The sequence below is a fragment of the Rhamphochromis sp. 'chilingali' genome (assembly GCF_963969265.1).
Source record: "Rhamphochromis sp. 'chilingali' genome assembly, chromosome: 21".
In the NCBI taxonomy this organism is placed as follows: Eukaryota; Metazoa; Chordata; class Actinopteri; order Cichliformes; family Cichlidae; genus Rhamphochromis; species Rhamphochromis sp. 'chilingali'.
Genome location: NC_137949.1, coordinates 5393210 through 5408736, shown reverse-complemented (window position 1 = coordinate 5408736; position 15527 = coordinate 5393210). Strand labels below are relative to the sequence as shown.

At 42.2% G+C, this 15527-nt stretch overlaps 1 protein-coding gene across 2 annotated transcripts in view; it reads left to right on the top strand.

Annotated features, from left to right (window-relative positions):
• Positions 1-15527, top strand: part of akap6 (A kinase (PRKA) anchor protein 6) — a 227414-nt gene that overhangs the window by 206657 nt on the left and 5230 nt on the right. For both annotated transcript variants that reach the window (XM_080870969.1, XM_080870970.1), the window contains exons 20-22: positions 3669-6560; positions 7369-8652; positions 13593-13679. In XM_080870969.1, coding sequence (XP_080727095.1) covers positions 3669-6560; positions 7369-8652; positions 13593-13679 — 4263 coding nt within the window. The remainder of the gene's footprint in view (positions 1-3668; positions 6561-7368; positions 8653-13592; positions 13680-15527) is intronic.

Sequence of the window (15527 nt, the reverse complement as noted above, 5' to 3'; positions counted from 1 at the left end):
GGAATCCTTGGCCTCGATAAACACCTCGTAACCTTTAACCCTCTTCAGAAATGACCACTGTTGTCATTTTTCTTTGGAGGTTGGACTGTATTTTATGCCTCTTCCCTCAGAACATGTGATTTTGTTCTAACAGGGTTTTTGTTGTTGAAGTATGAGTCATATTTTCTTCTCTGCATGTTCCATGAGTAGATGTGTGTGTACTGCCGCTCAGAAAGCACATGAAAGATGCTGTTTTATCTCTGATTTAATGTAAATGAGTCTAAATTAAAGCTGCAGGGTGTTTTGGGGATGAGATTTCACAAAGTATACCTGTGCATCTAATGTGATATATGGAAATTATATTTCCGCACAGTTTTCTCACAATTATGAAATATTTTCGAGCAGAGTTATGAGCAACATATGGAGGTTTTCACTCACTGTTTGCAATTACATTCAAAGCAGCCTGTCAGCTCCTCCACTCTGCATGGAGAGGTGATTTATCTGTGCGCTTCTATTCATTTTGAATCAGACCGGTGACGCTGGGCTCCCTGAGTGCTTTGACAACCGGTACAGCAGAGAGCCAGCAGAGATTCAAGCAGCAGCAGCTCCAGGAGGAGCGCAGGCACATGAATAATCACCCAGACACTCCTAGATAGCTCTACTCTCCTTGGGCCTTCCAGCAGATGCTATGCTAACAAATGGGAGCAGTCAAACTAGAGCTAATGGGAAAAAGTTTGCTGTTTTCACCCCGAAAAACACAACACACACACATATTGAACACTGGCAACAATTACATCAGTAAACAGTTTGATCGTGTTCATGTAAATATAATCACAGGAAGGAATGCTGAAAAACCGGCCAGTTTGTAGTAACTAGTTTTTATTTTATTTATTTTATTGATGTCATCATTTCAAGTCTTATTTTTTATTCGTACAGGTAGAAAAAAATAATGGTCGGTATGATGTTTGTCATATTTGGCCTTTAGACTGAATACAAGCACATCTTAATTTATGTGATTATACAGCTTCAAAGTTTTGTGGTGTGGTAGTGTATTGATTTGTTTAGGCTTAAGCTTAGTGTTGCCTGGATGTATTTGCATCCATTTCATTGGGTTTGTTTACAAGTCTGTCATTGTTTTCACCTCTGAATATGTTTCATGTCATTTCATTTTGGACATTATCCGGTGTTATTTTTATTTGCTTTACCCTTTTCGTTTTTAAAGCTAAAATGACCTTGATGAATATAAGAGGAGAATATTTCCTGTGAAAATTAGCTGTTGTGTGTATAATTCAAATACAGCTTGACAAATACTAATATAAGAAGAAAGATGAGCAAATAAATACATTTTGATTGGGTAAATTTGTGAAAAGATTCAGTCTGACACACATATGTAGCATAAAATTAAAATCTTTTTGAATAAATAATAACAAACAGAACTTACTTACTTTTTTTTTACTTCCAAAATTAATAAAAATAAAATAGAAATGTACAGAAAATGTCTTCAGTTTTAGCCTCTGGCAATTTGGTGTCTTGGCTTTGTTGTAGATGGGACAGTGCTTTTATTGTAATACAGTTTCTGAACTTACATTTTGCTCCTGAGAAACAGCACACATATAGTATTAAAACAGACAAGTAGCCAAAAACTAAATGTTGAAACTAAATCTGAACTGAGCTGAAAATACAAGTCATGAGAAATGGGAGCGATTAAAGAGGACAACCTTGTCATGTTGTGCAAGTATTTGTGTAAATAACTACCAAAGTTTGACTGGTTATTGATGCTTGGTTTGCAATCTCTCACTCTGCCAGGTTCCCAGCAACACTTTACAGTCATTTGCTGCTTTAAGAAATATGTTTTTAAGGATACTGTGAGTGCTGGACACCGATAGTCCCCACGCTCCTCTGTCTGTGGTCATATAAATACCCACAATCCAGCTATAAACTGTTGTAAAATTATAGAAATGAGATGAATTACAGATATAAATTATGTACAAGGTTTTCGTGGGTCATCAAATCCCCGATTTGATTGGATTAGGCTGATTGATAGCCTTTCCTCTCAGCGCTGAATGTGTTTTTGAATGCGTCTACAGTGGCAAAACCCAGTTCAGTCATTACCCCCATCTCCCTTATCAGCACAAGGGGAATAAACACAAATCTAATAGAAATTCATTATACAGAGACATATCCACACACACTCACTCGCACACGCACGCAGAGCCAACTAGTTTATTAGATTAATAGGCTATGAATGGCTAATACGAATTACCCCCCTCTCTTGTTAACGAGACGCGGAGCAATTTGTATAATTATGTCTGTGGAAGAGAAGAATTCCTGTGTCTAAGCATATTTTTAGACAGCCGAGCTTTCTGAAGGCTTTTGATTACGTATTTACTTTGGGGTTTTCAGCCTGGTGCTCTTTCTCTCAGAAGTCGTTTTTGAATAATTCATCGCTTTGTTCCAGAGTGGAATAATTTGTGTTGAGATTTATGAGCAATTGCTTTGGGGTGGGCTGATTTCACTCTTCTTCTTTTTTTTTAAAAATGATCACAGAACATGTTCTGTCAGTGTGTCTCTTTCAAGCAGAGGCCTGAGTCGAGACGGCGTTCTCAGGAGGGACGCGGGATTAGCGACGCGTCTTTTTAAAGAGTTTTGTGCCAAAACAAGATACAACATCCAAAATGACACGACTTATATTCCCATCGTGTTTGATAGCACAACTTAAAACATTTATGTGCTTTGAATCATAACTGAGAACCCCTTTTCTTAAAGGAAAGCAACACTGTATGTCTTTAAGCTCTCTTTGAAATTTCCTAGGTGTTATTAAAACAACATGTAATCGGGGCGAGTGCTCCACAGGTTAAATGACATTTGCGCCAAGTTCATGGATTTAGGACTCAGTAATTGCAAAAAACCCAACATTCTGAAGATGGAGTTCACAGCATCAAACGATTAATGAAACAGTCTTTTATTCATTTTTATGTGTTAAGATTTATTTAACCTTTTAACACCAACAAGGTCACTGGAGAACCACTTATGGTATTTTAGCTATGCGTATTTTCAGAAACTAGGAGATTCTACCTTTAAAATTACATTTTTATCCATGTAAGGGAGTAAATGTATAAAACATCACATGTTAATCCTTCCTTTTAAGCCACATTTCTTCTGATTGGTTGCACCTTGTAAATAAGCTTTGAACAGCAGGTGAGTGCGGCTGCTGTGCTCACAGCCAAAGCTGTGTGCTTGAGATGCCCGTATTCGGGGTACCCTTCTCTGTGTCATCACACAGAGCAAAGAGTTGTCTGAAATTGAGTGTTAAGGGCAGGATGAGTTTTCAGAAGTTCAAAATGGATTTGTTGCCTTCCTGTATTTGAGCTGTGAAAACACTGATGCAATGATATATTTGGCATGAATAAAATTCTATAATTTGAAATATTTCCCCTCCATTGTTTGGGGGTTTAATTGAGTACACGTGTTTCTTATTTTCCTTATTTGCCTGGCTTTTTGGTTGTTGTCTTTGGACTAAGTTACTTGTTTGTTTTCCTTTCTCCATCATGTTGTATGTTGTGTCTGATTGCGAACTTTATTAAGAAACATAACACAGCTTCTTGATTTCTGCATCTGAGTGAATTTCTCTAAAACCTCACTGACCAGTTACAAATGTTGTCTTGTGTTTCCTTTCATTTTGTCTGCAGGTTCCTGGGAACTTTTTGGAACCAGGTTTGGTGGACCTTCACCAAATCAGCCCAGTGTCAGCTGGTCCAGTAGCACCAGTGCAGGATGATTCATGGGAATGGGATGAAACAGATATGACAATCACAGAAGCAGAGCCACAAGCTATACCAGAACCTGACCTTACACAAAACCTCCCCACAGAACCAAATCTGCCTTCTGAAGCTGTTCTGCCCAATGAAAACCCCCCTGACACGAGTAGAACACCTGTCCCCGCTACTGAGTGTACTGAGATTATGTCGAATACTAGAGGTGGATCATCAGTGGAGGTTCAGCACAATATGACCTCCCAAACCTCACCCCCTAACAACAATAATGTCTACCAAGTATATAGCCTCCACAATATTGAATTATACAGACAGCCTCAGTTTCCTCACACTTCATCCTTATTGCAAAAAACCAAGTCAGGAAAAAGGAAACAGCAAGTGCTGCAGAAGAGCTTGAGTAAGGATTCCTCCTTCTCTTCCATCGAATCCCTCCCAGATCTCCTGGGAGGTTTGATGTCAAGAAGATGCCGAGATGGAGAGAGTGAGGGTGGAAGAGGGAGCGGCCAGTCCTCAAACAGTCGTCGGTCTGAGTGCGAAAGCGGGATTGTTAGTGACACAGGAGACACAGAGACAACAATAGCCAACTTTGAAATCCCAGGAGAGGAAAAAGGTGTGGGTAAAGAAGAGGAGGAGGAAAGTGAGCAGGAGAAGAGGTCGAGGAGGAGCGAAACCAAAAGAAACAGAGAGGAGGAGAAGAAGAGGAGACACAGGAGGGGAGGTGGAGAGGCTGTTGAAATCCTAATTAACGGACGTGGCATCCTGACACCTGCGGATTCTGACTCTGATTTTGAGGTGGGGGGACTTGCTGTTGACTTCTCAAAGTCTTTCTTGTCCCACAGTGATCTCGCTGACTTCACCACTCAACAGTACCATGGTTTGGAAACTCCTCCTGTCCTCAGCCGCCGGGCATCAAGTCCAGTTTTATCTCAGGGCTCCTCTCTAGAGTCCCTTCTGGCTCCAGGTGTGGAGTTATTCCCCTCCAAAGACCCACTGCATCGTAGCGCCTCTCTGGAGACTGGCCTAGTCCCATTTCGCAGTATTGATGAAGGAACTGGAGGTAGCCTTGCCAGTCTCGGAGAGCTGGAGAAGGAGCAGAGAAGTGGATATGATGGAGGCCAACAAAGAAAAGAAAACAACACTGAAACTGTGCAAGGGGAACCGTCCCCTGGAGAGCTGAGCCGAAGAACCCTTGATCTCTTGAAACGTCTGGAGAACATCCAGAGTCCTCTTGGGGCAAAAATGACCCGGAGTGTTTCTGACATGACGCTTCGGGGCAGCTCCCCGCAGAGGAGCCCCCTCCCTGCCTCCCCCTCTCTCGGTGGTCGACACGCCCCGCTATCTGGGATTTCATGCTCTTTGTGGAAAGGACCTCCATCGCTGATCAACGAGAGTTCAGCAACAGCATCCCTAACAGAGCTGAGTAGCACTGAGGACTCATCGCTAGGCTCTGAAGATTTTGTCATGCTCAGAAATCAGAGGCACCTCTTGCTGGATCCCACAGTGGCACCCAATGCAAACTCTTCTAGGAAGCGCTGCCACGGTAGGAGCAGAGGAGCACAAGGCCTGGATGAAGCCGACGCAACCAGTTTGAGCATGGTTGTGAACGTCTCTTGCACATCAGCCTGCACGGATGAAGATGAGGATGACAGCGACCTCCTGTCTTCCTCCACGCTCACCCTCACAGAGGAGGAGCTCGGCGTTCGGGACGAAGAGGATGAAGAAGGAGAGCGGCTGAGTGGCGCATCCTCAGGTCACGAGGATGTTGAGGATGATGATGAAGAAGAAATGGAGGGCTCTTATGTGCTGGGGCTTGAGTACATGAAAAGAGAGCTCCAAAATTGGATCCGATCTCCTCGTGCCTCCACTTCCTCTTTCTCTAAAACAGAAACAGGCCTCCATGATGAGCTTCAGTGTGGAGCCAACCTGTCCCCTCAGATTAAGGAGTGTTTTTTAAACCACTCAGCTTCAAAATTATTAGATGCCAACAGTGATGGTGGCAACAATAAAGTAAAAACAGGCAAGAGGGGAATGGAGGAGGAGGAGGAGAATAGGAGGAACGTGACAAGAAGCTACATTAGCCAGTTTGTGGATGATGTGGAGAATGGAAATGTGGACCAGAGCTGTCTAAAAGGGAGGGATGAAGATGATGAGCTCCTCCGAGAGGAGTCCAGCATGTTCACCAAGAACGGAGAGTCTCTAAGGGATTCGTACGTGTTTGCCAAAACAGGAGAGCTGGTTCAAGATATTAGCAACTTGGTAGTGATAACAGAATCAAGCGAGACAAAGGAGTCCCCATCCTGTGAGCTGCTCCCTTTCCCATCCAAACGTGCTTCCTCTTTGGTGGGACAGCTTCGGGGAGAGTTGCCCTGCCACAGCTCCTCCCTCCCTTCTCCTCCATCCCTCTCCCCAGTGGAGGACTGCAAATCCCACGATGCTTTGCACAACAGCAGGTCGGTAGCCAGCAGAAGGAAGGCCATCACCATTCAGGAAAAGTTCAGATTCTCATCTTTTGTGACAGAGGAGACGAGGAGGGAAGTCAGAGACAAAGATTCGTCCTTGCTCCCCAAAAAAGGGCACAACTCTCACTCCTCCTGCTGCAAGCACCTTCCCTGCCCCTCTTCCCTCCATCCACCTTGTATAGAAGAAAGCAAGAAGGAGAACGTGCATGATTTTGTGATGGAGATTATTGACATGACCTCACTGGCCCTGAAAAGCAAAGAGAACCAGACTGAGGAACCGAGCCAGACTGAGACCAATGGGTCCATTCCAGACCAAGGTTCTGCATCATTAGCACAGATCAGAGACAAGGTAGAGTATTAATGATAGGCATATGCACATATTGCACTGCAACATGAAAATAAAAACGATTTCAAACAGAACTCAAAATATATTTGGTGTGGCTGAAAACTTTAACACTAAACGAATCAAATTATTTCTGAGCTGGAGCATCCGAGGTCCTGTTTGACTTTGTATATTCTGTATATTTGTTGGACAAATTAATCCAAAAGTATCAAAAGTTATCTCAGTCGATTGGTTCACTGAATTGGACTAATTCAATAAATCGCATCACAGATCATAACTTTTCAGATTTAATGACTAATTTCTTTGGTATCTTTTGCAAGTGAAGTAATCTAAAAGCTAATCAGTTTTCAGTCTTCATGTTATTTCTGAAAGGAAAAAAGAAATCAGGCAGAAAAGTTTTACTTCCCCCCATGCAAAAAGTGCCTGAGTGTAAAATATGAATATGTAAATCAAGATTTGATGGTTTAGTAATTATGGTAGGTATCTTAAATTAGAAATAATACAAAATAACATTACAAAAAAGTCATTTCAAAACAAATAAGATGCTATTGATAAAAGCGCTAAAGGTTATTCTTATTTCTATCCTTCGTGTTCAGAATCTAAATGAATATTTAGCAGTTGATTCTATTTGTTATCATTTTTGCCCACAATCAAATAAAATTTTAAACCAAGTCAGCATCATTTAAACAAAAGGAACTCATACAGTCAGCTGACAGAGCTCTACTATAAGTGAAGCACATTTTATCCTTAATTCCAAACCTTACGAGCAGACAACAAAAGGCAACACAAAAACTTCTCCTTCCTCTCCCTTCAGGTGCTCGAACACTCCCACAGGCCCCTCCACCTTAAGAAGGGAGACTTCTACTCCTACCTGTCTCTCTCTTCCCATGACAGCGACTGCGGCGAGGTCAGTCAGTGCACAGAGGACAAGAGCTCCACCCCAGCACCCTACAGCATCCCGTCATACGTCACGCCAACGCAAGGCCTCCACAGCCCGAGCCCTGAGCTGTTCACAAGCACCAGACAGCAAATTTCAGCGTCTCCCGGCCTCGGAACCAAAAACAAAGTCTGCGCTCTTGATCTAAAGTCTGCTGACAGTGAAACTTACTGTGCTGCTGATGGTACCCATGAAGAGCAAACTAACCCCTCTCTGTCTCTGCCCCCCAGCCCTGACATCAGGGAAGAGGTGACTCTGTTTGAAGCCTGTACAGAGGAGGTTTATCTAGGCCCGCCTCTCTGCTACAGCATGGTTCTCACCAAGAAACCATGGCACTTCTTTCTGAAGGAGAATTTTGAGTCCCCCCTGTCATTTGGCTATGAAATGAATGACAGCGTACCTTCGCTGTCTTGCTTAAACAACAATTTTCAGTCTACGTCCGACGACGGGCCCAATTCTCCAGCAGATGACAGTCTGGGTTACCTGTCTCTCTCTAAGCAGACAGTACTGGCGAAAAAACAGGATCAACTATATTTCCAAAGAACAAGTCCAGCAGAGGACACACAGAGCTCTTCCTCTACTTTCCTGGAGCCTTGTTACAGCTCATGTTCCACCTCCCCACCCTCAACAAGCGACGCCACCTCCCTCCAGGGGCCTGGCTCCAAACCAAAAGACTACCTTTCCTCTCTTCTTCCTCTTCCTGTGTCCTCCGGCACAGAGGAAGAGAAACGAGGTGAGCACCCGTACCTCCTCTGTGATGTTGCTGGAGGAGAAGTCGCGGCCGCTGCGAGTGTCAGCACGCCGCAGGAGGAGAGAAGTCGTAATGAGGGGCCTCCTTATCTTAATCCCCGGGCGCGTGTCGCCCCGATAGACTCCTCCGCAGCCGAATGTTTGGCAGATACTAAAACGCTTGAATCCAATATGGGCGCCGTAATGACCAAGATAAGTGTCTGCAGCTCCGCTACAAATCCCTCAAAAGAGCCAGCCACCACCGCCACGCGTATTAATCCCAAAATTAACTGCTTGGCGATGAGAGAAGCAGATAGGGGAGAGGGGGAGAGGCAAGGGGAGGTGGATACTCAGTGGGTGAAGTCAGAGGAGAAGGGGAGGAGAGGACGGAGGAGCTCGCAGCAGGAAGCGAAGACTGCGACAGCGAAGCAGGTTAGTGCTCCATGTATTAGCCTGATGTGCTATCTCAGGACATTATACGGGGCCTTGATACTTGACTTTACCTCTCTACTCCAAGTATTAGTCCAAGCCCCTCAATGGGCATGAATGTAATGAGGCCAGTATGTGTTTCTTTCATTTCCATTTCTGAGGCTGGACAGACATGCCAGGTGTTGATATGTGTGACCTGCCCTCTCCTCCTCCCTTTTCCCTTTATCCTCCTTATCCTTCCTCTTACTTTTCTTCACTACACACTCGTATTTGCATTCTTTTCCTTTTTTTTGCCTGCTTTCTTTTTTGCTACACTTCTTTCCACACCTTTCTTTTAGTTTTTTTCACTTAATCTTTCTGTACTCTATTTCTATTTGTTATTTCTCATCCAATGCTCATCTCCTCTCCAGTGCACTTCATTTCCACCTATGTTATCCTCCCCCATTCTCTTGTGTTTTCTTCTTCCATGTTCCCTCTCTCCCAGTTATCCTTTTCTCGCCATCTTCCTCACCTTCTCACCTGTCCTCCATCCCCTGTTCTCCTTTCTCTCTTCATTTGTTCTTCCTTTCCTCCTGCAAATAGCTTTCCTGTCTTCCCCTCCTCTATGCCTTCTGCTCTTAGCGCTTCTTCTTATCCTCTCTGCTCCCCTGCTTCATCCTTCTCTCTTCCCTCTGGCGTTAATGGAAGGGGGATTTGCAGACTTCTCAGTTTTTTAGTTAAAAGGTTAAGGTCCACAGAACAACATCAGCATAATTACTATCAGTCAGATTTCATTAGGATTCATCAGCTAAGAGCTTTCCTTTCCCGCAGTGATCATTCAATTCATTTCATCGCTGAATTAGCCTGTTTGTGCTCTTTTTAAGTCTTCTATTTCTTTATGCAAATGAGTACGCGATTTTCTTTTTACCGTCTCTGCAACCTTGCTAGTTCCCCTCTTTATCAGCGTTGTCGCTTTTTAAAAGAACAACAGCCAGCTGAATAGTTTGTTTCATTTTTAAACTAGTTTGTAGTTGGTTTTCATGCAATCGTTTCTGTATCCTGCACGTAGTCACCACTACTGGTGCCTCGAGGCACCAGTAAACACCCAGTATACTGGTGCACCATACACACCATACACCATACACACACCCAGTACTGGTCCTGTTTGAGAAAAAACTTCCATTACAGCTTTTTCTTCTAAGGAGGCAGGACAGTTGGTGTAAGTTGCAAATCTGTTAAGCAAAAGATCACGGTTTCCTAGGTTTGGGTTTTTCACTTCACTGCCTTTTTGGTCTTGCTTTTACGCACTCTTTAGGTTTAGGCATCAGTGCTACTTGTTTAGAACTGGAAAAGGTTGTGGTTTAGGGGAAAATACACACTGTGACTAAATTAATTTTGTATAGTGAAAAATGATGCTTGAACTTAATCAGTGCATTAAACTATGATACCAAGAGGCTATAACCAGGCTTCCGCACGTGATGAGTTCGGAAAGAGATCGTGTCACAGTGTGTCACAGTATTGAACCCAAGGAAACCTCGAGTGTACAGGGAGTGCAGAATTATTAGGCAAGTTGTATTTTTGAGGAATAATTGTATTATTGAACAACAACCATGTTCTCAATGAACCCAAAAAACTCATTAATATCAAAGCTGAATGTTTTTGGAAGTAGTTTTCAGTTTGTTTTTAGTTTTAGCTATTTTAGGGGGATATCTGTGTGTGCAGGTGACTATTACTGTGCATAATTATTAGGCAACTTAACAAAAAACAAATATATACCCATTTCAATTATTTATTTTTACCAGTGACACCAATATAACATCTCCACATTCACAAATATACATTTCTGACATTCAAAAACAAAACAAAAACAAATCAGTGACCAATATAGCCACCTTTCTTTGCAAGGACACTCAAAAGCCTGCCATCCATGGCTTCTGTCAGTGTTTTGATCTTTTCACCATCAACATTGCGTGCAGCAGCAACCACAGCCTCCCAGACACTGTTCAGAGAGGTGTACTGTTTTCCCTCCTTGTAAATCTCACATTTGATGATGGACCACAGGTTCTCAATGGGGTCCAGATCAGGTGAACAAGGTGGCCATGTCATTAGTTTTTCTTCTTTTATACCCTTTCTTGCCAGCCACGCTGTGGAGTACTTGGATGCGTGTGATGGAGCATTGTCCTGCATGAAAATCATGTTTTTCTTGAAGGATGCAGACTTCTTCCTGTACCACTGCTTGAAGAAGGTGTCTTCCAGAAACTGGCAGTAGGACTGGGAGTTGAGCTTGACTCCATCCTCAACCCGAAAAGGCCCCACAAGCTCATCTTTGATGATACCAGCCCAAACCAGTACTCCACCTCCACCTTGCTGGTGTCTGAGTCGGACTGGAGCTCTCTGCCCTTTACCAATCCCGCCACGGGCCCATCCATCTGGCCCATCAAGACTCACTCTCATGTCATCAGTCCATAAAACCTTAGAAAAACCAGTCTTGAGATATTTCTTGGCCCAGTCTTGACGTTTCAGCTTGTGTGTCTTGTTCAGTGGTGGTCGTCTTTCAGCCTTTCTTACCTTGGCCATATCTCTGAGTATTGCACACCTTGTGCTTTTGGGCACTCCAGTGATGTTGCAGCTCTGAAATATGGCCAAACTGGTGGCAAGTGGCATCTTGGCAGCTGCACGCTTGACTTTTCTCAGTTCATGGGCAGTTATTTTGCGCCTTGGTTTTTCCACACGCTTCTTGCGACCCTGTTGGCTATCTTGAATGAAACGCTTGATTGTTCGATGATCACGCTTCAGAAGCTTTGCAATTTTGAGACTGCTGCATCCCTCTGCAAGATATCTCACTATTTTCGACTTTTCTGAGCCTGTCAAGTCCTTCTTTTGACCCATTTTGCCAAAGGAAAGGACGTTGCCTAATAATTATGCACACCTGATATAGGGTGTTGATGTCATTAGACCACACCCCTTCTCATCACAGAGATGCACATCACCTAATATGCTTAATTGGTAGTAGGCTTTCGAGCCTATACAGCTTGGAGTAAGACAATATGCATAAAGAGGATGATGTGGACTAAATACTCATTTGCCTAATAATTCTGCACTCCCTGTATATGTCTTTAGCATGAATTCCAGTTAGCTAGCTTTTTAACTTGTAGGTGAGCTGACTGGGAGCAAGACAGAATAAAACACTGGCATTGCTCTTGGTTGTAAAATGAATCTAATGTGGAAATGCCTAAAAAGAATTTTTCTGAAGGCTGCCAGATGGAGATGGTTGTGGTTGCAAGAAGACTTCTGATAAATAGAAGTATGGAAGTAGGACGAAGGAAGGAAAACAGCTTTCTGACATGCTCTCTGTGAATGCTTGCTTTCTGAATTCATGCATTCTCTCATGGTACATCATGCTGAGTAAAAAAATAAGTCTTAGTCATACAGTGTGTCAAAAAAGAGGATTATCTCTCATTGGCTAATGACTGGTTAATCAGTAGTCATTAGAAAATGAGCGTGCAGATTCACAGTCAGGCCCCATCCTTCTCATTACACCCGTTATTTTAGTTTAGTCTGGTTTAGTTTTGGCAACTAATCTGGCAATGGTAGAAAGACTCAACTCAAGTCTTAATAGCAGTAGCTATGTTAAGCTTTTATACTGTCTGAAACTGGTAGCAAACAAATTAACAGCTAACCTTCCCAATAGTCCATATTGCTTCTAGCTTCCAGCACCACCATATTTAACCGAGTATCAACATTCTTCCAAACATTTGGCATGCTTTGTTAGCATTAAGTTTAAATCTCTGTAACAATGAGTTTAAGTTTTGTCTTTTACAGCTTTCCTGACAATAATGGCTGGAAAATCACCCTTTAGGAGATCAGAGACAGAGGCGTTTACTTGTTTGTGTCAGATCCCTATAGTAATTAGCCAACTTACTTCTTTTTATTATGGAAATGTGACTTAATTAACAGCTGAAATGAAAGTGAAGTAGGGCTTTGGGCAATTACAGTGGAAATTCAACATGCAAATCTGGCAGTACTGTGACCTTTACCAAATCAAATGCACAAATATCTAAAAGAGATGTAGCACAGCAGGCCAACTACTATGAAAAAGGTACTAAAAGAAGAACAAAAACTAAGGAATTTTTCATTTTTTGTCAGAAATATTACATTAAAATGATTTATATTAGTTTTTCATGGATATAATTATTAGTTTGTGAGATTTATTCTCAGTATTTTTCATTATTTAACTTTTGCTTTCTTTGTTGATTATAAAACTATTTGATTGTAGCTTTCCTTTTGTGTTTTTGAATATTTATTTTTCTCAGTTGTTAACAGAATCACCAGACCTGCAGCAGCCGTTTTGTCCTGGTTTAGCGTTCTCATTAGTTTTTCATTTATTAAAATAGCAGCAAACAGATGAAGGAAAGAAAAAGCAAAAGTGGGGGTAGATGCGCCTCTGCTAGCTTATGTAAGCGGAACTGTATGCATATGTGTATCTGTGTTTGTGTGCATGACTTCCTGGTATTGTTATAAGTATGTGGAGGGATAATAGCTACCCAAGTATTACAAAGCGATTAGTTGCAAACCAATTAAGAGAGCGTAGTGAAGTGGGGGAGAGAATTGTTTTCGGCCTGATGCTCATTGTTTTAATTTGTAACTTTTCATCAGTTTGGGCTCAAAGAAAGTGCAAGCCGATTAGGAAACAAAGACAAACAACATTTCAGGCTGATAATGCTGTTTTGATTTATTCTTCTCTCCCTTCTCGTTTGTCTCTCTCTTTACTCACTTTTTAGCCATACATCGCAACTCCCTACCGTCTCTTTCTCACTGTTGAAACAATGAAACAAAAATGACTGAACAATTTTTCCCATCTTTTCTTCCTCTCTTTATCTACTTTGTTCTTTAATTTGATTTAGGTATTTGTTTCAATGTTCCTAATTTTTCCACAACGCTCTGTTTCTCTTTTTCTCTATTAGGGGAGCTCTCAGTTAAGTGCCAGGACAGCCCAGGGGCGGAGCCAAGCCTCAGTGAGACAGCCCACCTACAGGACGGGTACCATCAGGGTAGGTTAAGACACGGGAAAAGAAGTCACATATGGTGTTACAGCATTTTCACCATCATTTATCTATCCATCACTGGACACATTTAGACTAGGGATATTGTGTGATTATTGGATTTGGCAGTGCTCTACTCCTGTATTATGTATTGCTGTCACTGCCTACAGAGTCAATCACAGAAAGGCAGAAGCCAAAACAAAGGCTGTTATGATAATGTCTTGTATGGTGAATTTTTGTATACCTGATTTAAATTATAATGAAATGTGCTATATAAATAAAATTGCCATTGCCATTTCCAATTGTATAAGAGCTTAAAGTTATGTGTTATTACCCAGCAAACACTGAATAACCGTTGTCTTGTTATGACATATAGTCATTGAATCGTACTGAATAGATATAAAATGAAAGATGAACCAACACCAGAATTATTTCCTGCTATCTCTTTATTTATCAGAATAAAATGAAATTAACACTAAAAGACTTTCTTAACTGGAAGAATCAGAAGAAGACAAACATCTCACCTCATGTGTGACTTAACTTTAACCCCTAATGGCTTTCTTCCACTTATCCTGAGTTAACTCGTTACACATTAAAAAAAGAGCATTCCCGTGTCCATGATGCTGACTTTGCAGCCAGACGATGTCTGCAACGTCAGCACATGCCACAAATGAAATAGAATTTACATGTGCAAAACCAAAAAGTGTTTTTCTTGGTTTATATTTAAACAATGATTATTTGTGAAAATATCTTCTCAAATATGGAGACAACTTGGTCATTCAAGTTCATCTCAGTTAGAGCTCATTCGTTTGTGTTTTGTGAATTCAGGTTCAGGCTGTAACCCTAATGATGGGAGTTTTAATGGCTTTCACATAAATGATGCAAATTGAAATACTGTAATAGTCACCTCACATGTGTCGTAATGTCTTGTTAATAACTATAAATTTTATAAACTAACTGTGGCTGTTCTGCATTATGCTGGGTCCACACAAAACAGTGAATTTATTTTGCTTTCATCTTACTCTTTCTTTTTAAAATCAAATCAAACCAGAAAGCTGCAGAACAAGAACAAAAGCCATCACTGACACAATCTGTGTGTGTGTGTGTGTGTGTGTGTGTGTGTGTGTGTGTGTGTGTGTGTGTGTGTGTGTGTGTGTGTGTGTGTAAGAGAGAAAGAGATGTGGCCGCCCTATGGGTGCCTCCAGGGCTAAGCAAACCCTACTGCCCCCATACTCTAAACACACAAACATGCACATGCACACACCCCTGAGGGCAGGGCATAAGAGTCCAGGTAGAAGCTCTGACAGCCCAACAGCTGCAGGTTAGACAGACATGTTGTACACACATGCACACACGCGCACACACAAATGTGCATGCACAGACTTATCAAGAGGGCAAACCCACATACACAACAAAATGAAAGAGCAAAATCAAGCTTAGTGAGCACACACACTGCATGTAACACCATGACAAAAGGACACACAAACACTTACATACACACATCATACCAGCGATGTGTACAGCTGGTCCTGACCCCCATGGCGTGGCCCAGTCTAGCCCACCTGTTCACACGCACGCACACACACACACACACACACACACACACTGCACACACAGACACAGGTGCAATTAAAGCAATCCTGAATGCGACTCATGATGTGCTCTGTGACCCAGACAGCAGAAGGTCTGCAGCAAAACACACAGGAGCGAGAGGGTGTGTGTGTGTGTGTGTGTGTGTGTGTGTGTGTGTGTGTGTGTGTGTGTGTGTGTGTGTGTGTGTGTGTGTGTGTGTGTGTGTGTGTTTGAAAGTGTGTTCAGGCTTCATCGCTTACTCATGTTTGGAAAGTTTCATCACAA